At 50.8% G+C, this 24,225-nt stretch overlaps 1 protein-coding gene across 2 annotated transcripts; it reads right to left on the minus strand.

Annotated features, from left to right (window-relative positions):
- Positions 1-3,331: 3,331 nt before the first annotated feature.
- SREBF1 (sterol regulatory element binding transcription factor 1) lies at positions 3,332-23,194 on the minus strand. Of its 2 annotated transcripts, none has more exons than XR_015745195.1 (19): positions 22,826-23,194; positions 16,156-16,539; positions 15,428-15,579; positions 15,236-15,349; positions 14,558-14,773; positions 13,991-14,105; positions 13,254-13,444; positions 12,805-13,009; positions 11,907-12,091; positions 11,169-11,430; positions 10,758-10,924; positions 10,194-10,362; positions 8,948-9,056; positions 8,364-8,467; positions 7,199-7,331; positions 6,629-6,811; positions 5,484-5,669; positions 4,992-5,103; positions 3,332-4,810 (listed from the first exon to the last, which is right to left on the minus strand). XR_015745195.1 is itself a non-coding variant. In XM_026688266.2 (19 exons), the coding sequence occupies exons 1-19, from the start codon at positions 22,923-22,925 to the stop codon at positions 4,587-4,589; spliced, it is 3,276 nt and encodes a 1,091-aa protein (XP_026544051.1). In that variant the 5' UTR covers positions 22,926-23,194; the 3' UTR covers positions 3,332-4,586. The 2 variants fall into 2 exon arrangements, 1 of the variants encoding a protein (XP_026544051.1); XM_026688266.2 differs by having other exon boundaries at positions 6,664-6,811.
- Between the last annotated feature and the right edge of the window lie 1,031 nt (positions 23,195-24,225).

A 24,225-nucleotide genomic window follows, 5' to 3' on the forward strand; every position in this document is an offset into this window, starting at 1 on the left:
ATGTCCATCCCTTTCCCCAGTTACCTGGTTATATTTGGGCCACTTGGTAGTTGGCCTGCATTTATATGTTTACAGTTTCCCATGGTCACATGACCACAATTTATGATATTTCTTGTTGGGAACAAACATTTAATTACTTTCGGTTTCAGGCAAAAAAAAAAACCTGCCCAATGGGTACAATGGGCTTATATAACAATTGTGATGTTTGTTTAATCCTGGCTTCCTGACTTCTGACATGCCTATAGTTATCAGGAACCTTAGCAGGCCATGAATGTTCTTGTCCTCAGCCATCTGCTCCCCTCACGGCCTTCGTGAGTTGTTGGATCCCATCAAAGCTTTCCTACAATGGATCTCTCCTAATTTGATATGACTACAGCTCCCAGAATCCCTAAGTAGCCTGGGCAAACCACCCTAAACATCTCTTCCTGGGTTTGGTTGAAGTTGTGATGGCACAAAAGATGAAGCACTCTTGACCCACACTCACCAGTTTCCTTCTTGACTCCTGTCACGGAGCACACGTCAAGCCACATTATGTAGCTTACTGTGCAGTGTGAACCTAAAGGGAATGCTGTTTGGAGGAATGGAAACCAGTATTGAAACTCCAGTTTCGGTAATGAGGGCTCTCTCTTTGGGGTTCCAACAACACCAGAAGCCATCATGCACCCATGTCTGTTGTTGGCACTTGTGCAGTTTGAAGCAACTTATTTAGCTGTGGGCATTATGCAAACCCAGCCAGAACCCCAAGCAAAACAGAAGCATAGCTTCTGTAGACATTATTGTCCCACCTTGCTAAGTAGGGCGGAGCCTGTCTTTGGGGCTGATGTTGAAGGCCAACAGGAGGAGGAGAACTTACACAGGACAGCAAACAACTCTAATTGATGCACTTCTGGACTTCACAGGGATTACCTCAATCCAACAGTGCCCTTGGTTACTATGAGCCTTGGGGGCAGCATCCAGAACCACCCAACCATTACCATCCAAAGACCATCAAGATCCCCTCAAAGGTAGGGAACCTTGTCTTGAAGAGTTCCTGAAATGAGCAACTTTAAAGGTTTTGACCGGTTGGCTATTAAGCCAACCTTTTATCCTTTTTAAGGCACCCCTAGTCCTTCAGGTGAGGTGGGCAGTGTAGACATTGGATGGATAAATCAATCTTGGGCAAGGCCAAACTGTACGTTGGGTCAGGGTGGGAAGGGACTCACTCCTGGTGGCTTCTAGAAGACTTTGAAGGAGCAGCTCTACATCAGACTCGCTCTGATGATTAACCTGGGAAGGTAGCAAGCAAAGGACACCTGAGTTGCATAACCTGTATATATCTTCCCCAGCTCTCACGACAGTGCTGTACAACCCAGTAGGAGGGGGAGCCCCCTCCCCCCACTGCCACCCCACCTCTGCAGCATTAAGTCTGATGGGGCCAATATCTCCCTGCCCTTCTTCATCCGCTTGGTTTTCTTGGTTGTCGCTGTGAAAGAGCAACAATTCGCACTGCCCTCTGCTTGTAAACCTTTCTGTACACGGTATTCTGTGCGCGTCGCTCACTGTCTCCGCTACGCCGTCCTCACGGCATGCCCCTCCAGGTTTGCTGGCAGAGGAATGCCCGTTTCAGAAGCACACCTTCAGGCGGCAGGTGGAAGAGACACCCCCCCCCCTGCCCCACCCACCCCCGTCCTCATCCCCACAATTCCGGCTCTCTTTGAATGGAATCTTGTACATAATGACTGTAAAATGGCAAACATGTGTGTATTATATATATTGCCTCATTCTATAGTGTATATATATGTATACATATACATATATATAATATATATGAAAGATGTAAATGTTAAAACTAGTGTTCTTATTTAGTATATTGCTTCACACTGAAGATTGTGTGTAACAAGCTGTTTCTAAAAGAAGTTTATTTTCCTTAAGAGTTAAAAAAAAAGAAAAAAGAAAAAATCAGGTCATTGCATTCAGAACACCAATAAAGATTCAGCAATTGTTTTGGACATACGGCGAGTTCCCTAATCACCTATTTTTCAGCCATCTCCTTGGGGTGGGGTGGGGAGATCAGATCCAAGCAGAGGAAATAGATCACCGTACCTTTCCGGAAGCTCCACACGGCAAGATTCCTCAAGAATTCTTTGCCGGTAGAAGTAGGGTCGAAGCCCGCTCAACGTCAATTGAGGACAATACTGGTGGCCATTTCCAATAGAGTTGGGCTTGGGATGGCCTGGACCATATAAGATGCTAAGATAATGATTGAGTTTTCACATCAACCTGAGCCACAAAGTGTTCCACCCCTTCTCTCCTTGCCAAAGAACGTGTTGTGCAAACCCTGTCAACATTTGTGGACACTGTTTCTGCAGTGCCGTGCGTTTGTCCTCTGTGTGGATAAATGTAGACTTAGTTTAGAAAGCACCACAGAAGGTGGCAGGATTTGCAACCCATTTCCACCAGCATCTTGTGGCTTGAAGGATGCAACCACATGTACGACCCATGTAGTCGGTCTGAAGGCATTCATTGCTCAACAGAAAAGTCTACTTCACCATCTTGATGGACTCTTGTGAGGCCAACCTTACTGTTGAAATAGAGTGAGGTGTTTTTCCAGTGTGAGGTCAGTTCAACATATCCGCTGGCCAATAACAACTCTTAGCTCTCTCAAGATGTTTTCACGCTAACAAAATACAATTGCTATCTTCACAGAATATGCCACACTCAGATCATATGATTAAATGAGATTGCCTTCTTCACATTAAAACCATGAGCTCTGGAAACCTGCCACACTGTGTGCTATCTGATCCATCTTTTCATCAAGCCCCTTTTGATGTTGAAACTAATTCTTTGAAATGTCCAAAAGAATCTGCCCCACTGGCCCAATTCAGATATGAGTTGCTTCATCATTCGGGATCACCGTAGACTTGAGTCCTCCTGGACTGAATCAAACCCAAATGTCATGGTTCTGTGGAAAATGCCTCCAGAAAGCTTTCAACTAGGGTAGGAAGAAAGCAGGTCGCTCCCTCCCATACCTTCACTGCCCCATATGTGTATAGCTGTAACCCAGAGCACAGAGGATTTCTCTGTAGGTACATTTTAGAGTAGACAAAAGAAGAATTTGCCCAACTCAAGCAGGACTGGACATCTGGGAGGCTACAAGTCTGATGAGCCAAACCAGAGGTGGGCCCCCCTCCATGGTCTTCACAACCCTTAAAGACCTTGCCGATCAACACATCCAGGGGAGGACAACTTTTGTAGAGCTGGTGAGAATTCATCAGCCTAGAGTCCAACCAAGGTGATTCCCACCATCCTTTGTCTGTCTTCTCCTGCTCCAATTAATGTCCAGACGAGGAGATATAAATAAGTAGCTGTTTTATTTTATCATCTGTACAAAAACCCCTCCCCTGATACTATGAAAATAACTTTTGAAAGAAAGAATCGTGGCTGAGCAGGAGTGCATGTTGGCAAGGGGAGACACCGATGCGAGTGCTCCATCCCCCACAAGCGATGGGCAGCAGTAGAAGCCCTCCAGCTCCTCCACCAACTCTGACCCTCACCTTCTGGGGTGAGGGTTCCCGTCAACCACTATGTTGGGTTCCCCAAACTACAGTACGGGATGGAAGGGGGAAGGAGGTTAGGTTAGAGTAAGAAAAGGGGCTGTAGCTTTTGACAGGTAGCTTTCCAAAGGGTGGAACAAGAGGGATCTCTCACCATGTCTGCCTTCTGTTTTCCTTCTAGAAACGTTTTCTAAAAATCCTATTCAGCTTTTTCATGGCGTGTCCTTTGCCACTTTTTTTTTAAACACAAAAAGTGGACTTCTTCTCCCCCTGAGTCCACCTTAAGGGGAGGGGAAATATTGTCCTCTTTTCAGCCAACTGCTTTCCAACAGCCACAATTAATATGTGAAGAGATGAGAACATTACTCAACCACAAGGGTTGTAGGTCCACCATGACTGAAGCTCATCCAAGGTCACCACACGAGACCACCAGAAGTTACCGTGAATTAACTCCCATGCCCTCAAGGGATGGGGAGGAATGAGCAAACTCCAAGCAATTCACAACAGATCAGATGGAAATCCCGCTGCCCCCACCAGGCTGGGCTCTCAGAAGAGATGGATGGACATGGCAGAGGAAGTCAAGCCGCGGCTGGGGTAGCTGGGGAAGAACAGAGCTGGCCGTGAAAGAGGTAAGGGCAAAACCATCATCTGCTGGACAGGGGATGTGAGAAACTGAGGGCTGGTTGGTCTCCAAAAGATTACCCTGCCTGCCAAACGCACCCTGGTCGTGGGGAGTCTAAAACCCAAGAGACTCGCAAGAGTTGGGTGCACACCCTTCTCCCGGGAGGAGCGGGAAGTCAGCCAGATCCACCCAGTTCTGCCACACCGGGTTGTCCCCCCTTGCATATGTCTAGGTCTCTTTAGACGCAGAAGAAGAAAAGAGCTGAGCATCCTTTTGAGGAACCAGAGCTGCCTCAGGCAGAGAGAGTGAAAGAGAGTCGCCCCTGCCACGCTCTGCCAGGCCTCCTTGGCACTTTCACCGGCACTGCCACAAACCAAACTGGTGGGGCCACCCCAGGCCTCCACCCTCCTTCCTAGGAATCTTCCAAATCTCTAGCTGGAAGTGACGGTGGAGCCACTGCTGAGCCGGACAATCATCTGCTGGCATTCATGGAAAGTCCATTTGTCGCCCAACTTCTCCAGGGAGCGGGCGGCCTCGGCCAGCATGCCCCCCCTTTGGCCTGGCCCCAAAAGCAACACAGGGGGGAGGTAGGAACAGGCCAGTTGCAAGGCTTCTGCTTGTTCCCGGGCAGTGGGGCGGCTCTCTTGTTCACCAGCTGGGAGGGAAGAAAGAGGACATCACGGGAAGCATGTGGCCACCCCAGGACATGAGTTTAGACTCCCTCGGTGCGTCTCTGGCACACACAAGGATTGGTTCAATGGCTTGAAGATCAGCTGCATTTTCAAAACCCCACCCAACCCCCATCAGAAGACCTCCTGAAGTTTCCAGGTGCTCACCTCCTTTGGTAGTAGATGGTCCCCTCCTGCGGAGACTTCGGTCAAGCAACTGGTGGGTCCGTGTGGGGCTGGCTCGGGTCATCAGTCGGGCAGTTGCCTCATGGAGGAAGACCTGGAGGAAGAGGCGGAAAAGTTAACTCTCGTGGGACAGCATTTCCACCTTTCCCAGAAATCTTTTCCCTCCACCATTGGGACAATCCTAACCTCAGAAGCCAACTCAAGCCAAGTGTTGAACCTGGTCCATAATTTGGGGTCGAAGGCAGCCAACAAGGGAGCAACCCTCAAGGAAAGGTCCTTCAGGTGGGCCTTTCCATGTGGCTTTGCCCTCCCCCCTCTTGCCAACCCAGAAATCTGACCCATATTTTATCACAGGAGGAGCTCCATAAAGCTTCTACCACCTTCCCCATCCTCCTGGAGGACTTTTCAGGGGTTCAGCGGCCAAGTTGGCCTCCCCTACTTTAAGGGAAGGACACCCGGGGTGCCGCCATTCACCCTGTGCATTGCAGGCTGGTCCGCTTGCGCCAAGCGCCGGAGAGTACTGAGATCCTGCTGAAAGCCCCGTAGCTCGAGGGCAGACGCCTGGTAGCGGGCTCTGTGTGGGGGAGCCCCCTGCATCTGTTGTTGCCAGAACCTGGTGCGAGTGATCAGGAGCAGGTCACACAAAAGGAACTGCACTGCCTGCAGGGAGAGAGAGAGACACACACACACACAAAGGAAAGTTGTGGAAGAGCACAAAGACGTGGCTTCCCCCCAAGTCACCTGGGCTGCGGGGAAAGGGGGTCTCTCTCTGTGCACCCAACTTCAGAACTAGAGAGGTCCTGCCTCTGTCATCTTTTAGCAGGCCCTTCCGCTGCATGGTTGCTGCCCCAGGGCTGCACTGAAGGGGCATTGCACATCTTCACCTGCACATGCAATGCAACTACAATGCACCACCGACACAGCCATAGTGTTTTCCACATCGCCATCTCCTGACTGAGGTGGGGCTCTCCACCCTGTATGTCCCTCTCTGTCTTTTATCCCCCACTTCCTACAGCCACGGGCTCCCCTCATTCCAAGCTTCTCCAGCCTCAGAAAGCGAGGGAGATATCGGAGAGGCGGGACCTGCTGTTCTCGTCTATCAACCAAGATCTCCCACTTCCACCAAGAGGATCGCCCAGTGGGAGGCAAGGAACAGAATTTAAGCCCCTGAGCACGGCTCCCCGTTGAGGCACTACGGGCTGAATATTGCCGCCAACAAATCTTTAATGAGACAAATGCTTTCTTTCTGGTCTGGAGTAATGAGAGGAGGACTCAGCCCTAAGTTGTGTCTGAATGTTGATAGCAGGTAGGTCCGTTCCTAAGTAAGAGGTCCTGTGTCTGCAAGAGTTGAGATTTGCAGCTGAGAAACCTAACCGTCATTCACTGGGACAATGGAGCTCTTGCCAAAGATGAGCCAGAGGTTGGTGAACAGATGGATGAGAACCATTCACCGCTTTCTGGTACTTCACTCACAGTGACGCTGGACCAAGAGAAAGGTTATGGATCGGCCCACAAGTCACCCTGTTGAAGCCCATCCCTGGTTTAGTCCAACAGCCACATTCAGAGTTCCTCCCTCCAGTTCTGCAACTCAAGAGACCCTCTGGAACTTGAGAGCCCACCGGTTCCACTGACGCCGGAACTTCTTGCAACGTACTCTGTCGATAGCACTGGGAGTCGCGTTCCCACCCAAGCTGTCTCGCAAATATTCGCCAGCTTTGTCGCACTGTCCCAGGCTGCTGTCCTCTTTGCCCAGCACCCGGGCTGCCTTGAAGGTGTGCAGAGCCGCACGTGGAAGAGGGTTCCTGCAGCAGGGCAGAAGAAGACATGAATTTGAAACCCATCCAGGTGTGAAAACATCTGTCTCGGGAGCCACAATACAATGGTCTGGAAATCCCCCCAAGCTGCGAGTTGCGCTTCTCACATCCAGGTTCTTAAGATGGCTGAGAAATCTAAAATGTGCTACTTTAGAGAAGCCAGAAGAGCGAAGGTCAAATGCTCTGCTCTCCTTTTTGTCACCCCACACAGAATAATTCTGCAAAGTCTGAGAAATTAAGCCCAGTCATGTAGATCCGACTGGAAAGCACGAAGAAATGTTTGGCTTTCTTCTATTAGTACATGAGTACTGCAGTCCCAAGTTCTCTGTTCCTTGCCCACTTCCCCCTGGGGGTGTTTTAACAGTGTGCACTTACTCAGACCCCTGGAGAACTCGGGGCATGAATTCCACCAGAGGGTAGAGGCGTTCCATGGCCTCCTCATCCGCTTGCAGTCCATGGATTGCCATGGCAACCACAGATGCCCACCAGTGGGAAACAGGGTCAGTACCTACAGATGAGAGAGGGGAACGGGCATCAGGGTTCTGAAAAGACCAAGACAAGAGAGACAATTCCTTGCCCCCAACGAGGTTCTCCATCTGCCTTTGACCTCAGCTCAAGAGCAGCCCAACCCTCTCCTTGTCTTGGGGTTGCTAAGCCATTGACTTCCTAAGATCCTCCTCCTTCCCATTCATCCAAAAAGACCTGGAAAGGCCTTTTGTTGGGTCAGTCCAAATGGACCTGGTACCCTTGGTCTGCAAAGAAAAGATCCAGAGCTCCACCCATGGCATTTCCAAGTTGAGTGGGGGAAACTGACTGAAACCCTGGCAAACACTGCTAACTTGGGGCTGGGTTCAAAGTCCTTGTCTAAACCAACATCCTGTGGTCCAGTTTTATAACATTTTTTTTTCTTTTTACGACCCTGTAATCCCTTTTTATTTGGGGTGGAGTCGGGGCGACTGAATGGAAGTGAGAGTTTACTGACCGGATGCCCTTCCTGACACCTTTGCCAAGTTTGCAGTAGATATATTCTCTTTGTGCCCTGATAGGGAAACATCTAGGATTGAATGCTCAACTTTCCAAGTGGGAGGAGAGCATCTTCACCACTAGGCCATGTGCCGCACCAGATTTAGCAACTATAAACCCAGCAAATATTTCTCTGTACATTGTGGTTATGTTCAAACTGTTGGGTGAATCCACTATGGCGTAAGTCTCCTTGGGGGCTGTTTCCTGTATCTGTAGGGGCCTCCTGGCAGAGGAACCCCTGTTCTTCTCAGCCACAGATTCCCAAGGTATGCCACATTTGGACATGGAGGTCTCACTTGACCGGCCAACTCTGCTCCTTAGTTTCGACCATTTGAGCTGTCCACCATCACTCAGTCATCCCTGGCTGCAAACTCCTTCACGCTCACGATGCCAAAGTCTACCTTGGCAGTTCTTCCTCTTGCCAATTCCATTTCCTTCAGTTCTCCAAAGTCCACCTCTGGATTGTTTTCCAAACCCCACTTCTGGTCAGAGAAGTCCCAGGTGTGGGAAGGCTCACCTGTGGCCAGGTCCATGTTGGTACTGATGGAGGGCGTCGGGTTGGGGACAGTATCCGCACAGCTGTTGAGGAAATGCAGGTACTCCAGAGCATCTGAAAATTCCCTTTAGTGAGACAAGACAAAAGTCGGGTGAGTTCAGCTACCAGCTCAGAAACGCTCAGAAGTCTAAGGACCAGGAGGAAAATGGCTTCTTCTGCCAATAATATTCCTTTGAACGCCTCTTCCCAGGTCAACCACTCTGGAAATTACTCTTTCCTCAGTGGAAAAGGGAATATGGGTTCCTTGCCGTGAGTCTCTTTCCTTTAGGTCAGCAAGTCCTTCTGCACAAATACCAGAAGGTTGGGTGAGATATGGAAAGAGCTGGAAGGATGGGTGAAGTGGTCCTTGCTCTTCTAGCCCATTGAGCTGAACTAAAGGCATATATACCATTATAGATACCAGCTCAATCTTGAAATCTCTCTCCATCATTGCTGGTTTGAAGAAAATGTCTAAGAGAGCCCCATTGAAGGACAGGAAGGCCAACCTTCTCTTGGGAAGGATTCTTCAACTGGAGTCCAAGGATTGGGAGAAGTAGGGTCCTTACCCCTCGCTGTGGCTGGCAGGGGCTGGGTTGTCCAGCCTGGAGACGCAAGAAAGAGCTTTCTCCAGCAGATGTTCTCGGAAGAGTTGTGTCACCTGAGCCAGGGGGTTTGCTGGCGAGAGAAACAGACCTGTCAGACAGCTCAGGTATCTCCCGATACAATTAGCAACTCAGGAGCCCCTTTAGCACAACGCAACAACCCAAGTTGTGCCAACAATTCATGCCTCTCCAGGAATTTCAGTGGCGATAGGTGGACCAGAAAGGACAGAGATTGAGGACTAAGATCTATGTGGTCAGAGGTAACACTCATGTGTTGATCTTTAATTAATCAACCAGGGCTAGCTCATTGATTAATCAACCAATCAATCAATGAGCTAGCCCAACAAGGGGGTCTTAGTTGAGGGTTAGCTCCACACCAAACAAGCCAAGAAAAAAGTAACTCTCCTTAGGCTGGGTGAAGGATCTGCATTATGGAATTCGCAGGATATGCTAAGCCCCTTCCCACATTTAACCATCTTGCCAAGCAGGTCAAATACTTCAGAGGGTCCCCATATCCAGCAATTGAAGTGAGAGGCACCCGAAAGGACAGACAGTCGCATTTTTAGCGAACGACTCTCCCATTGAGCTGTGTAAAGGTTTGCGGTTATCAGCTATCGTATTTCCAGACTATTCTTCATCCAAGAATTGCCCAGTGCAGGCACTCCACATACTCGTAAAAATTAAAACGTCCCTTTTACAAAAGCCCAAAACCATTAAAAACACTAGGCAGCCTATTTGAAATGCACAGGTGGGCAGATGCCTGCCTCTTTTAAAGGTAAAGCTTCCGCTCGCACATGCATGCTAGTCGTTTCTGGCCTCTAGGGGGCGCTGCTCACCTCCGTTACAAAGCCGAAGAAGAGCCAGCGCTGTCCGAAGATGAATCTCCGTGGTCATGTGGCCAGCAGGACTAAACACCTTCGAAGGCCCACGGAAGAACGCTGTTCCCTTCCCACCAAAGTGGTCCCTATTTTTCTACTTGCATTTTTTACACGTCTTTGAACTGCTAGGTTGGCAGAAGCTGGGATAAGTGACAGGAGTTCACTCCGTTACGTGGCGCTGGGGATTCGAACCGCCAAACTGCCGACCTTTCTGATCAACAAGCTCAGCGTCTTAGCCACCAAGCCGCCGCGTCCCTAGCCTGCCTCTTTTGGCTTCCTATCAAACCTGCAGGGCCAGATCCAATCTCCCCGCTCCTTGTACGCTGCTCTACCTGGGTGGCTGGTGGAGCTGTAGATGCTTTCCCGTGGAGAGCTTTTCACCGCCCAGTCACCGTCCACGAAGAACCGGTGTCCCACGGGGTGGCAGAGCCACTGGAGCGCAGGAGGGACTGTCCCATGGTGGGAGAGCAGCACTTGCCGGGCACTGCTGAGGAAGAAACGCTGTAGCGGGCAAGAAAGGCAGCGTCAGCCTGGTGGGTCAACCTCCCGGTCAGTCTGGGGGTGGGTGTGTGTGGCTATTTGCAAGCCTCTCTTACAGCATGGAAGGGTTGGCTCGGGAGTGTAAGAGATGGGAGGAATGGGGGTGGGATTTCAGGGGCTCACACCCAACAGCCAATCCTCAACTTATAACTTACGACCATTCCTTTTGGGAAGTTACAACGGTGCTGGAAAAGGTGGTTTACAACCGGTTTTCACACTAGTTAATGTTGGCTGGCTGGGGAGTTTTGGGCTTGGAAGTGCACGCCTCTCCCAAGGTTGGACACCTCTGCCCTATAAAACGGCTGCCCAATCTCTTCTTCAAAACCTCCAGTGATGGAGCACCCAGATTCACTGACCGCTAGGAAGTGGCAACAGTGGTGGAGGCTGGTCTTCACCCGCAGGGCAGCAGCCACGTAGACTTCAGCCAGCGTGGCCACTGAGATGGCATCTCCAGCACACTCGGCTAGGTTGACTGCGCTCAGCGCCATGTTGATAGCGGACAGGTGGCCTGCCACGTGCTTCCCTGGGGGAAGAAGAAGAAGAGGAAGAAGAGGAAGGAGAGGGAGAGGAAGAGGAAGGAGAGGAAGGAAGGAGAGGAGGAAGAGGAGGAGGAGGAGGAGGAGGAGGAGGAGGAGGAGGAGGAGGAGGAGGAGGAGGAGGAGGAGGAGGAGGAGGAGGAGGAGGAGAAGAAGGGAGAAAGGAACACTCAGAGGACACCAAGGTGTGGTCAATGGGGAAAGCCAGCACCTCCTCCTCCTCAGCCTTACCTGTCATGTGAAGCTGATGCAGCCGGTGGTAGACCAGGGCCGCGTCACAGGCGCTCTTGCGCACATCAGCCTTCAGCTCCTGATCTCGGAAGAAGCCACCAGCCCGATCAGCCAGCCAACGCCCTACCCAGAGACGCTGGAGGATGTGCCGGATCAAGTTCCACAAGAGGCTGCAGGTGAGGTCCAGATTGGAGGTGGGGAGGGGCCGTCTAAGCGCTTTGAGGGCCGTCCACAGGTTCTGGGATGCTTGTGCAAAATCCCCCTACAGCAAGAGAGGAGACTTCGTAAAAGAACTCAGAGCAGGAACCAGACTCGGCACAGACCCTCCAAGGACGAGGACTGGGGAGGAGGCTCTGAGGCTTCTTCCTAGTCATTTCTCTTCCAGTCTCTTGGACTACAGATCCCATTAGCCACTACAGCTGATAGAAGACAGGGCTTGGTGTTGTACAATGGGGTGTGACTGACACCTGCCTTTCTTAGTGATAGGAATTCTGGTCCCAACTCTGGTTGCAAGTTGAGGGCTGCCCTGTAGGGTGAAGAGACCTCCCCCCCCCCACTTAATTAAGGACGGGGTTAAGTGACGGCAGATATCTCAAGACCTTCCTCAACCTCTGCAGATCAACCTCCCCCGTCCCTTTATTTCCACTCTCTGAGTTCATTTCTTTATCTTGATTCAAAGCGTCGACCCTGCTGGATTTTGAACCCAGCGCTGGGTTTCCTTCCCCCGGAGTCACGTACCCGAGCCAAGTCCAGGTCCGCCTGCTTGCGGTGTCTCCAGAAGATGACCGAAGACTCCGAGTGGGGCCGGGTGATGGGCTCGCCGTAAATGAAAAGCCGGACGAAGGCCGCGCCGACGATCAGCAGGTTGATCATCCAGAAGACCAAGGTGGGGAGAAGCCACTGGAACTGGGGAAGAGCAGCGTCTGGACACAAAAGGCCAAGCCGAGGGAGTGAGTGAGTGAATGAGGGGGCATCTCTCCCACCCTTAGAAGGCCGAGGGTGCTACGGCCCCTCCAAGGCGGGGAAGGTGAAGAAAAGCCATGGGAATCCCTTGGCATTTTTCTATCCTCATACCTTACACGTTGCAGGCAATTTCCTTTGGCATACAGGTAGATAAGACCCACCTACCCCCTCAACCTCTCCCTCTGTGCTTTTTTGTGCCTTTCCTTCTCACCTTTGTCCATTTTTAAATCAATATCAGTTTAAAAATAATATTTATTGTTGCTTTCGTTGGTTGTGAGCAGCCTAGAATCGACTCTATGCGAGATGGATGGCATGTAGGTGGCATTTATTCGTTATGATTACATCGATGACAGCTAGATCAGTGTTTCTCCACCTTGGCAACTTTTAAGATGGGTGGGCTTCAACTGCAACTCCCTGTGTGGGCTGGGGGATTCTGGGAGTTGAAGTCCACCCACCTTAAAATTGTCAAGATTGAGAAATGTTGAAATAGATGATGATGATAGATGATGGATGGATGGATGGATGGATGGATGGATGGATGGATGGATGGATGGATAGATGGACAGGCAGACAGATAATAGATGATGGATGGATGGACGGACGGACATAAAAATGAAGCCTTCTCAATGGTCCCCATCATACAGGCTTGGCCCAGGTGGTGCCTTTCACTCACTTTCTGACTCGTCCGTGGCCAGGATGCTGCGGCTGGAACCATCATGGCCAAAAGCCTCTGAAGAACCTCCGAGGTTGACTCCGGCAAGCAGGGAAGAAAGCGGATTGAAGGAGAGACAGAGGAAGACGAACGTGCAGAGAGCCACGCGGGACCTGTCCAGCATTCCCAGGCTGCCCGATGGAGGGCCCTGATATTCGGGTTTCACCTACAAAGAACAGGTAAGTTGGAGAACCAGAGCCTCTTTCTGGGTTGAAAAGAGGGCAGGTCCAACGACCACTTGGGTGAAAATCCTGGTCAAACTCTAGTCAGCCTTGGGTCGTTTGGAGGAAAAAGATGAAGCAGCCCCCCTTGAATCTCTTTAGGGGCTGTTGATCACTCAGATCAGCAGATGTTCGTCATGGTCTTCAAGCCAACCCAATGCCCCAGGTTCTCCTGGAGTCTTTGCTCACCTTGGCCTCCTCGCACGAAGGGCTGTCTGGCTCCGAATCGGTTCCACTGATGCCTCCGAAGGAGAGCGGGCTGCTGTGCGAAGGGGAACCGGCATCTGAGGGTGGAGGCGTCAAAGCTTCCATCATCTTCATTCCCTCTGCCGGATCCTCCACGTTTCCACCACATATGGCCACCAAATCTTTCAGCGATTCTGTAGAAGGAGAGAGCGGAGCGATGGTAGAACCAAGATGGGCTTCTCACATCGTGGAATATCTAAACATTCTGGGACTAATTGGGTTTTCTTGAGGAAGGCCGAAGCGGTTGGATTATCTACAAGGCCAGCAATCATCTAATAGAACCACCTGTGGGTTCAGCCAACGGTCATTCCAAAAATTAAACTATATTCATTCTCAGCAGAAATCAGGCCAACATCCGTCCTTACTGCCACGAGGAGGGAGTTGACAGGAAAAAGTGTCTGAGAGGAGATGAATTTAGGCAAGAACATCAGTTTTTTTTCCCAACAGGATCCAGCTGTTTCTGCTGATCACTAGGCAATGTTGACATTGGCTTCTTGGAAGATGGTAAAAATCCACAAAAGATCTCTGCTCTCCACCTGGGTCTCCGAAGGGGACCTTGAGGCCAAGCAACTTGTAGATTAATCTGCCAGCCTGGTCTTGACCCCCCTCCCTCCTGATCTCCTGGGTCTCAAACCTACAAGGAGGAAAGGGGGAGGGCGGTGTGCATGCATGAAACTCACTGTTCTTCTGCACTGCCATTTTAAGGGCCATGTTCTCCCCCTTCAGCTTCTGGTTGGTCTGCTTCAGGTAGCGGATGTAGTCGATGGCTTTGCGTAAGATAGCCGACTTGTTCAGCTGCCAACGGAGAGAAAGGGGCAGGCTGGGATTATGGGAGTCCAGCCAAAAGCATCTTCTTGCTACATGAACTGAATTTGCCCAAAGCTGTTTGGGATACCCCTGGCCCAACCCCATGCCTACTACTTGGGTTCCCTCAACTCAAGTCACCATCATGGTCCTCAGGAGAAGGATTCATGTACTTTCTACGGTTCCTACATTAACGATGAAGAACAAACCAAGATAAGAAACCAACAGAGGGGCCAAAAACACAATCGAGGCCAAAATGGGCTTCCTCAACCAGAAACACCCAAGCATATACCATGACTTTCCTCCCACATCAAAGAAAGAGACATCTACCTTTCTACAGGTGAAAACTCCCTGACAGCTAAGATAGGAGAGAGTTCTCCAAGCAAGGACTCCATGCTCTTGCTCCCCCAGGACATCCACCCAACGGAAACAGGTGTAGCTACCTTGGCTTCTGTGCCCACAACCAGGACCTTCAGCTCAGATATCTTGTCATTGATGGAGGAACGATAGCGTTTCTCAATAGCATTGTGAGCGGTGCGCTTCTCGCCCTTGTTCTGGGTGACCACAGGCTTCCCAGCGGTCAGGCGGTTGATGGGCAGCTTGTCAGTGTCCACCATCAGTGGCACTGTCGCCAGGATGGTGCCCCCGCTCACCAGGGTCTGCAAGAGAGGGGAAGAGGGGGTCTGCAGAGAACTTGAAGGCTTCACCATGAGGAGAGACTGAACTAAGAATGACGTGGTCTCTGCCAGCTGAGGAGAAAGCTAAGGACGAAGGACATTCCACATATTATTAGCATAATGTATGCATTGACCCATTTCATTCATCAGCTTTCATGCATCATGGCTCATTCTTATCAGTGGAGGAAGCGAAGTTGATTCAATATGGGAGCAGCTGGACAAAATTCTGCTTTTTTCCCCCATCCCACCTCAGCACCCTCTCAATATCACCACCTTCTATTGTGGGACCCCAAAATAAGCGGCTACAAAGGAATCAGGTGAAGTCATCTGGGATATGCAGAGGGGAGAGAGAATTCCCAACCCAAAGTTTGAGGATTTTTTAAAAAAAGTAGAAATGGGTCAAAAGAGCCAGGGGAACCAAGACTGGGAGAAATAGGACCTTACTGGCATCTGCAAGGCTGTGGAGGTGACCACGGAGCTGGTGTTGGGGGTTTTGGCTCCGGAGACAGTGGTCAGAAGGAGGGAGTCGGCCTTGATGAAGTGGGGCTGCAGAAGGACCTGTAGGAAGATGGCACGAAGTCAGGACCAAGGCCGGACCAGGAAAGAGGGTGGTCCTATCTCCGGAGTCCCACTCACCGGCACTTGCTGGACCACCTGGGGGCTGCTGGCAGCCAGAAGCTGTTGGGGAGCGATGTTCTGGAATGGCGTTGGTTTCAGAGAAGGCTGCATCTGCTGGGGCTTGGTGGAGGCCGCTGGGGGCTGCTGGGGTGTCCCTCCTGGCTGGGGAGCTGGGAGAGAAACCCCCAAAGATTGGAGATGCCTTCTACAGCAACTGGACAGACACCTGGGCCAAGCCCACCCACCCACCCACCCACAGAAGCCTGGCACACACAGGTAGAGCTGGCCTTGGAGGTGCCCTCAAGAACCCTGCTGAAACACAACAAGCAAATGGAATGATGGGCGGTGTGATCCAACACTTCTGGAGGCTCTCCGGATATCAAGGCAAAGCTCTCAGGGCCAATCTGTCCAACCCTGAGACCTTGGAAGCACCGCCCACAAGCCCCTGTGAGTCTAAGTCCAACCTGACATGGTCTGAAAACCTTGAGTGGGATGGTGTGATTTTTCAGACCCACCTCCAGCAACTCATCCCTCCTGGGGCATCCATTTTTTTTTCCAGCCAAACCTTGTGGTCCTCCTGTCTTTAGGAACCACTGTGCTGATATATGTTAATAGGCAGTGGAAAGTTTCACTCTGCTTGCTCAGGGATGAAAGGCAAGGCCCACTTCAGATGACTCCAAGAAGATCCATTGGGAAGCTCAAGACAAGGCTCATATGACAACATTAAGCTCTCTTCCCCTCCTTACCAGAAATACCATTTTGGGTCTGGAAATCCATCAAGGGCTGGGTGGAGAAAGGCATCTGGGCAGCTGGAACAATATTTGGAGAAGGTATCATGCCGGCGGGCAGCTGGCTTTGAGGTGGGCTTAGCGTTGGGCCCAAGGATTCTTCTTTGACATCCACTGGAGATGGTGGCATGTTCAGGCAAGCGGTGGGCAGGGTCTGGAAGCTGGGTGGAGATGTGGTTGGAAGGGGGAACAAGCTAGTGGGAGCGGGGGCCTTTGCCCCCCCATAAGTGCTGAAGATACTGGGTCCATGGGGGTTCAGATCAGGAGGAAGCTGGGAACCGAAAGACGTGTCCATCAGATCAGGGAAGTCGTTGTCTTCGGTGGTGATCAATTGGAGCATATCTACAAAGCCCAGGGGGGAAGAATGAGAATCGTGATTGGCACCTGGAGGATTACAGCCGAAGACTTATTTCAAGGGGATGAAGAAGCCACGGACTTGGGAAGGCTTGTAGGGCTGAAGAACGTGTGGGATTTAGAGCAGGGGTCTCCAAACTTAGCCACTTTAAGAGTTGTGGACTTCAACTCCCAGAAGAGAACGAGAGTGTGTGTAAAAAGGAAAAACAGCACTGCCTGAATATTATGAATGCATTTGAGCCGGGGTTTGTGGAATTCCCACCTTCTAGTCCTGATCGAGTTCCTAGAAACTGCATGGGGATCACAACTCTCTGCAGGAGATGGGCAGTTAAGAAATGCGAAATATAAATAAATAGACTGGCACCCAGAAGAAGTGTAAAATGCCTTCATTCATCAACCAGAAGGAAAACAGAAAAGGGCTCGACTCAGGCATTCAGGAGTGGGGAGGATCTGGGTCAGAAGACGGAGGCTTCCAAAGGGAGGATCTCGCGGAGAATGAACATGGGTCCAAGCCAGGACTGTCCCCTACATCCTTCTTTTCAGCCAGGGAGGTGGGGAAAGGCAAGGGCCAGTTCAGATGACTCCACAAAGATCCATTGGGAAGGTTGAACCACTTACTCTCTGTGCATCTTCATGGAAACCAGTCGGGAACCCTAATCTTGGTGCTACTAAGTCTGAGTTCCAATTCCAGCATCCAAAGTCCTGGTATTAACAGCTTCCGGTCACTCCCATCTCGGCCTGCAAAGGCTGCCCTGCTCCGCTTTGGGTAAACAGACTTCCTATTTTGGCTGCCTCCGACAATCTGACTTATTAAATGAATTCAGCTGTTTGTGTCTCATTTTCTGGCCCGGGAAAGGGAGGGGCAGGCTTCCCTGCATGCTATAGTCATTCTAAAAGGAGCATTCAATTGTGTTCTAAATTCTTGGCGCTTGAAACATCTGTTGGGTCTGACCGAGAAACCTTTGCCCCGTTATTCATAAAAGCTAGCTAAAACAAAATAGTGTGTCTTCTTTCCTCTCCAGCAAACAAACAAACAAAAATTGACCAATTACCATTTCAAATTATGGCGGTTTGGAATCCTGCGGGCAGAAAAAAACATGGGTTGCTCTGGCCTAGGGTTGCGGGTACCAAAGTCATCGCTACTGCAACTCCGAGTGGCCCTTTGCACCCCAATTCCTCCGCCCTGCAGGACCGTTCTGACCATTACCGGAAAGGACCAGTTGAGGGTCTTTTTCCCCACCTGCCCACACCTGCTGATCCACCAGGGTGGCAGGTGCACATCTGAGAGCCCCCAAAAGGAACTGAACTTGCAACGAGAAGGAAAAAAGAACAGGTCCCATTGCAAGAAGGCAAACCAGGCGCCTTCCGGAGGGACGTCCCTTAGGGCAGGTGCCAGGCCCTTGGTTAGTCCTGGGGAAAAACAAGGACTTGCAAACTCTGGTTGTGCACCTTTGTGGGAAACTCCGGGATCTGGGTTTGTTTGGCTGGTTTTTTTCCTTTCCTCGCTGGGCCCTCCTCCTCCTCTCACCCCCCCCCCCCACCCAACCACCACTAGCCTGCTGGAATGAGGGTTGCATGGTGAATCACAGATTTAGCATGAGGTGATCGGGCTGGGCCAATCAGGGCTGGGCCAGAGGAGCTGCTGCAATGCTGGAGCGTGTGGCACCCGGGTTACTGCCGAGCATCCGGCGTTAACTCTTTCCCTGCCTCTGGCGGCAGCAGGGGGTTACTCCAGGTCATTGCACGATTAACCCGTTCGGGACTGGAGGGTTGCAGAGGAGGAAGGATGCCTCGCTTCTTTTCGGGTTCCTTTTTCTGCACCTTAGCTGGGAGACATGACACCCCAGGTGAAATGTTTTATTTTATTTATTTGATTTATTTGATTTGCCAATTGTTTACAAGATAATAAGTATAAGTGTATACATAGTTGTGAATACATGAAATGGGTACATATAAGAAAAATAAAAGAAGAATAAGAGAAACAATAGGACAGGGACGGTAGGCACGTTGGTGCGCTTATGCACGCCCCCTACAGACCTCTTAGGAAAGGGGTGAGGTCAACAGTAGACAGTCTAAGGTTAAAGTTTTTGGGGTTTGGGGAAGAAACTACAGAGTCGGGTTCCAGAGGCTACCTTGATTTTGAACTCATGAAAGGTGGTATGAGGAAATTGAGGCTCTGAAAGAGCCTCTTGTCAATCTGGCGCTGCATGGGTGATGGTTGGAAAAAAAAACCTACAACTTTCCTTGTGTTCTTAATAACATCGCCAGCAGGCAGAAACTGACCTGGGCCTGCTTGTGATTCCCCCTCTGCCCTGCTGACTCTGCTTTTCATGCTCTGCAGCCAGTCTGATCAATGGCTGGGGGTTATGGGGATGGAAGTCTTGCACGATGGGCGAGCCAAGGTTTGGGATGGATGCTTTCAGCAAAACTCCTTCTTCAAAGTTTGCAAAAGCCATTGGCTTCTGAGCTGGCTTTGCTTGGAGGGACGCTGGATTCAGAGCTTTCCAGGGTTGTTGTTGGTAAACGTGATCTCTGGAGATCATGCTACTATTAGGTGAGGGGTGTGGACAGTGAAAAAGCTGGCAACTAACCAATGGCCAACTATCACTCCATGGTGTGGAGCACAAGAGAGTCTAAAGCAGGAGTAGACTGTTGCATGCCAACTCAGCCCCCATCCTCTTACATCCTCAAAACCTCCTGGAAGATTCTGGCCTCATCTTACCAAAAGTTCAGACCAACCTGGTCGCCCTTTTTTCTGACTAACCAATGATCTTCAAAGGCACAAGTGTTTGTAAGCCACATTTAAGGCCAGTCCACACAGCTAATAAAGTATGCTGGGGCTCACAAACACACCTGTGGCTCTGAAGAGCATCGGTTTGTCAGAAAAAGGGTGACCAGATTCCTCCTGGATTCCGGAGACCAAGTTGCGTCTCCTCCGACCAACTCATCTCCCACAATTGATCAGGTGATCCATCTAATTTTGGGAAGGATGGGAGTCTCGACACACCTAGAGGGCCACAGCTTTGGGGAGGAGTGACAGGTATCCCTGGAAAAAGACAGGAAGGAGGTGTCACATTTGGGACCATCTCCAGTGACGTTGAGAGGGTCAAAAGTGTCCCCTAAAACCCAAATGGATTTTGCTTGGAAAGAGCAAAGGATTTAAGGTGTGGATAAACACACCTGAGGTTACCTGTCTCCCAGAAGAAGGTTGAAAACTTTTCCAGAAGGACTTTGGGGGAGATACACTTCCATGAATTACAATGTTGGGTTTCTAATGTATTTCCGTATCTATTCTTGGTATATTTATGCTTTGTTCTTTCGAGCTATAGATAATTTATTTGTGACTGCAAAGAGACCTATACCTGAGAAATAAGCAAACAAATAATTAACTGTCTCACAATGTGGCGTGTGTGTGTGTGTGTGTGTGTGTGTGTGTGTGTATGTATGTGTGTATGTATATATATATATATATATATATATATATATATATATATATATATATATATATATATATATATATATATATATATTCTGGTATTTGTATATCTTTTTGGGTTCTCTCCGTATATATATTGGCGATCCATATCTTCAGGCTGGTGCTTTGCTATATATATCTCTATATATATGGATCCACATATATATATGTGGATATATAATGTTTTCTTAAGTTTTGCGGGTATTTATATGTATGGTATTCAGCTTTGTTTGGGTATTTTCCCACATCATTATATATATATGACATTGGGATTTTTCTTGGAATAATTTAAAGAAGTTTTGGAAACTGCCTGAAGTCTTGGGAGGCAGGAAGTAGAGGAAGATGTGTAATAATAATCCAAAAAGGAGCAAATCCGACCTCAGACACCGCCAACACAATCACCCTGAAATAGAAAGTTTTGCCACCAAAAGGAAAGTGGCGAGACTCGGACAAGGTGGATACTTCGCTGGCTGGTCTTCAGCGACGGGCCCTGCTGTGGGGCACAGTCTACATTTCAACCACAAGCCAGCTCCCCACATAATCTGACCCAGCAGCCTGTTAAGAGTAGTCACTGCTGAATTTTCAAAAATCCAATCGGATGCTTTTTTTTAAAAAAAGGCACCTTAAATCTGTCCCTTTACTAGATCCTTTTTAGGACTCTAGTCATTTGAGCTTTAAAAATGTAGAGTCAGCTCAGGTTTGAAATTAAAATGGAACAACAGAGGAATTCTTGGGGGGTAAAAGTTAAAGGCCACTAAAGTGTACAAAGGGGGACTTTAGGGGTGTGGAGGCTTTTTAGAATGACCCCATAATCCCTTGCGGGGTGGCGTCTTGGGCAGCTGAATGGAGCTGAATGTTTACTGGCCGGATGCCCTTCCCGTTGCCAGTGCAGAGTTTTGTTCAGGAGCCCTATTCTCAGTGTGCCCAGAGAGATGAATATCTGCCTCTCTCCCTAGGATCGAATTTCCCGGCCTCCCGATGGTGAGGCAAGAGCTCCACAACCTTTTAGAGGTGTATAGAAAAAGAAAGCTGGGAGAGGCCAAAGAAGAGAAGCGGAGAAAAACTCGCTGGAATTTCTTCTATAATGTCTCCCCAAATCCTATCCCAGCCCTTCTCCATACCCATCCTGCCCAGCTCACATGGGTGGACAGGGGTGATGGCTGGGAAGCATGGACATTCTGATCCAAGACAAGGGAGAAACCTACGCTACCAGGAAGCCCAAACACACGTGCGTCGACTCCTTTCTAAATTAGGTGTGTCTCCCTCCTCCTCTCTCTCTCATGTCCAGGAGGTTTATGTCGCACATGCTCCTTGTTTTTCTTTCTTTCTCCAGAACAACAATCCTGCCAGGTAGCCTGTGGTGGGCGAATGCACCTGGCCCAAAGCCACTCAGGCAGTTTCTCCAGCTGAGGGTGGACTCGAACCCAGGTTCCTTACCCTCAATGTTTAGCTGAATTCCGTTTTTTTCCCCCTGTCTGGTTTTAGGCTGTCAACTCCTTGGGGCAAAGATTTATCTGCTAGCTCTTGTAAAGCAGAAGGTCTTCTTGGTGGTTTGATAAGCAGAGCTGTTAATAGTGTTTCTCAACCAAGCAGCCTGAAGAGGCTGCCTGGGGAAACCTGGGAATTGAAGTCCACCCACCTTTTATTTTATTTTTTATTTTATTTTATTTATTTGTCAAGCAAGTATTAGATAACAGGTATAAGTATAAACATGGTTATGAAGACATGAAATGGACACAAATAAAAAGAAACATTAGGACAGGGACGGTAGGCAGGTTGGTACGCTTATGCATGTTGCCAAAGGTTGAGAAACCGTGCAGGAATGAGTAAATGCCCAATTATAACACCATGCAACAATTGTGCTTGCCAGGTTGCCTGGCAGCATTTCCAAACCAGTGCAGGCTTGGGAAGCCCCCTGCCCAGCTCCTCCCTTTCCCAAAGACCCCAAACCTTTTTCTCCCACCGCCAATGACCGACAGTAACCCAACCCCTGACGTCAGGCCCTTCTACAGACACCCAGGAGGAAGAGGTGGGCAGGGCCTAGAGGGGGAGAAGCCAGCTCTGGCTCCCAGCCCAAGCTTCGGGAGGGGGGGGGGGGGCAACTGGTGGGGCTTTTTCCGGGCTGTTCTATCCCACAGGCTGGTCTGGCGTTCCGTGGGACCTTCTCTTCCCCACCGCCTTGCCACAGCGACCCAAAGGGATTGGATGGTCCTTTGGAGAAGCGCATGGGTCTTGGCACTCCCTCTGCAGCTCCACGCGGAGCTCAGGCTGCCCATGGTGCCCAGCCTGCCCTGGCCAAGCGGGGTCTTTCCCAGGGATGCCACCGGCTCTCCCACCCAAGGGGACGGGGGTCGAAACCCTGTTCCCCGATTTTTCTGGCAGTCGCTTCCCATCTTCTCTCGCCCGGTGCTGCCTCGCCAAACACGCCCATCCTTTCCCACGCGCGACGGATGGGGAGCCCCGCTTTCCTCCGCCACCTGGGAATGCCATCCCACTGAAAGGCATCGCGGACCGGCGGGAGGACAGGGGTGGGCAAGCAGCCCGGGTAAAGGCTGAGTGGGTACTTTGGGCGCGCGCGCACGCATGCACGCACGCACACACACAGACACACACACACTCGGCTGCGTCCGGCGCTCTTTTGCAAACAGCCCGAAGGGGAACTCGCTTCGGGGGCCGGAGCGGGAGACCCGTCGGAGGAACCTCCTGACCCGACGCTCCCGGGGACGGAGAAGGGGGTGCCTTCCCCGGCTGGGTCCCCAGAAAAGGGCGACGCGCCCCTTCTTCCCATCTCCTCCCTACCGTCAATGTCGCTCAGGAGGGCTGTGTCTATCTCGGCGGTTTCATGGAGACTCAGCGAGAGATCCAAGCCGTCCAGCGAGGGCTCTTCGAAGGGATTCATCGCGGCTGGAGCTGTCCCCGGCGCCCCTCGCCCGCTGCTGAAGGAGGAGAAGACTGGGGAGGGAAGGCAGGGCGGTCGGAGGAGCCCGGGTCGCCCTTCGGGGCTGTCTCCCGTCCTCGGCCTCAGGGGAAAAGCCGCCCAGGCAAACCCACCCACTTCCCACGGGGGTCTGGCGCTGGGGTCTCCCGGCTGGCTGCGCGAGGCTCTTGCCGCGGCTGGCAGGAGACGCGGTCAGTTGTGAACCGTAGCTCAGACCTGTGACCAGGGGTGGGGAGGAGCCTGGACTGGGGCTCCGCCCCTCCGCTTCTTTCAATTGGCAGAGGGGTATTTGGGGTGGGGGGAGGACGTGAGCCGCGGGGCTTTCCCAGACTTCAAGCATCTTTGCGAACCGGGCAAGGCGGCGCATCTTTTGCGCTTCGAATCTGGCCCGGCTGGGTGGCTGGCTGGGTGATGGGAGGCGGATCGGGGGGGGGGATTGTGCCCCAGTTAGATTTGGCAGTAGAAGAGATGCTTTCCGTGCAGGAAGAACTGCACCTGTTGGATTCCTGCCACGCACCTGGAAGGGGCACAGCTGGGAACGGCTGGGGGGAATATGGAGAATAGGCTGACTCAAGGAAAAAAGGGGGGGCAGGAGGAGGGGGGCATGGCCCCCTTCAGTGCAGGGTTGCTCAACCTTGGGCACGTTTGAGGGAGGGGGGGACTTCAATTCTGGGAGCTGAAATCCCTCCTCTCCAAGTGGCCAAGATTGAGAAAGAGGGACTTAAAGGCACATGACTTTTGCAAACAGCATCAATTGTCTTCTTTACCTGGGAACTGAGTGTAGGAAGCCAGTTGGTGCAATGTTGCACACTTAGGGCATCCAACTGGCGCCCCACCCTTTTTAAGAACAAACCAACAAACCTCTTGTCCCAGTTAATTCAGAGAACCAGTTCAAGATTGGGTTAAGATTTGCGATAGTGGAGAATATCTGTAGCTCGGGTGTAGGATGAGGGTGTGGAGGTCCGTTTTCCAAGCTTGTGGGTTGGTTGCCGAACATTTTGTTACCTTCACAAAACCTACTGACCACTCAAAGCCCTTATAAGCAGAAGGACACCCACAATGACATCCCCTAAATTTTGCTGAAGATGCTCATTGGCCTGGAAACAAAACATTCAGAAATCAACCCACCAACCTCCACCCTTCTAGGGTTAAGAACTACCACAAACATGAAGTTATGCCACAGACATTGCAACACCTGAATGCAAAATAACACAGTTGGAAGGGACCTTGGAGGTCTTCTAGTCGAACCCCCCTGCCCAAG

Source organism: Notechis scutatus, chromosome 12 (assembly GCF_049901735.1).
Source record: "Notechis scutatus isolate UNSWTSFEM ecotype Mainland chromosome 12, rNotScu1.2, whole genome shotgun sequence".
Classification (NCBI taxonomy): Eukaryota; Metazoa; Chordata; class Lepidosauria; order Squamata; family Elapidae; genus Notechis; species Notechis scutatus.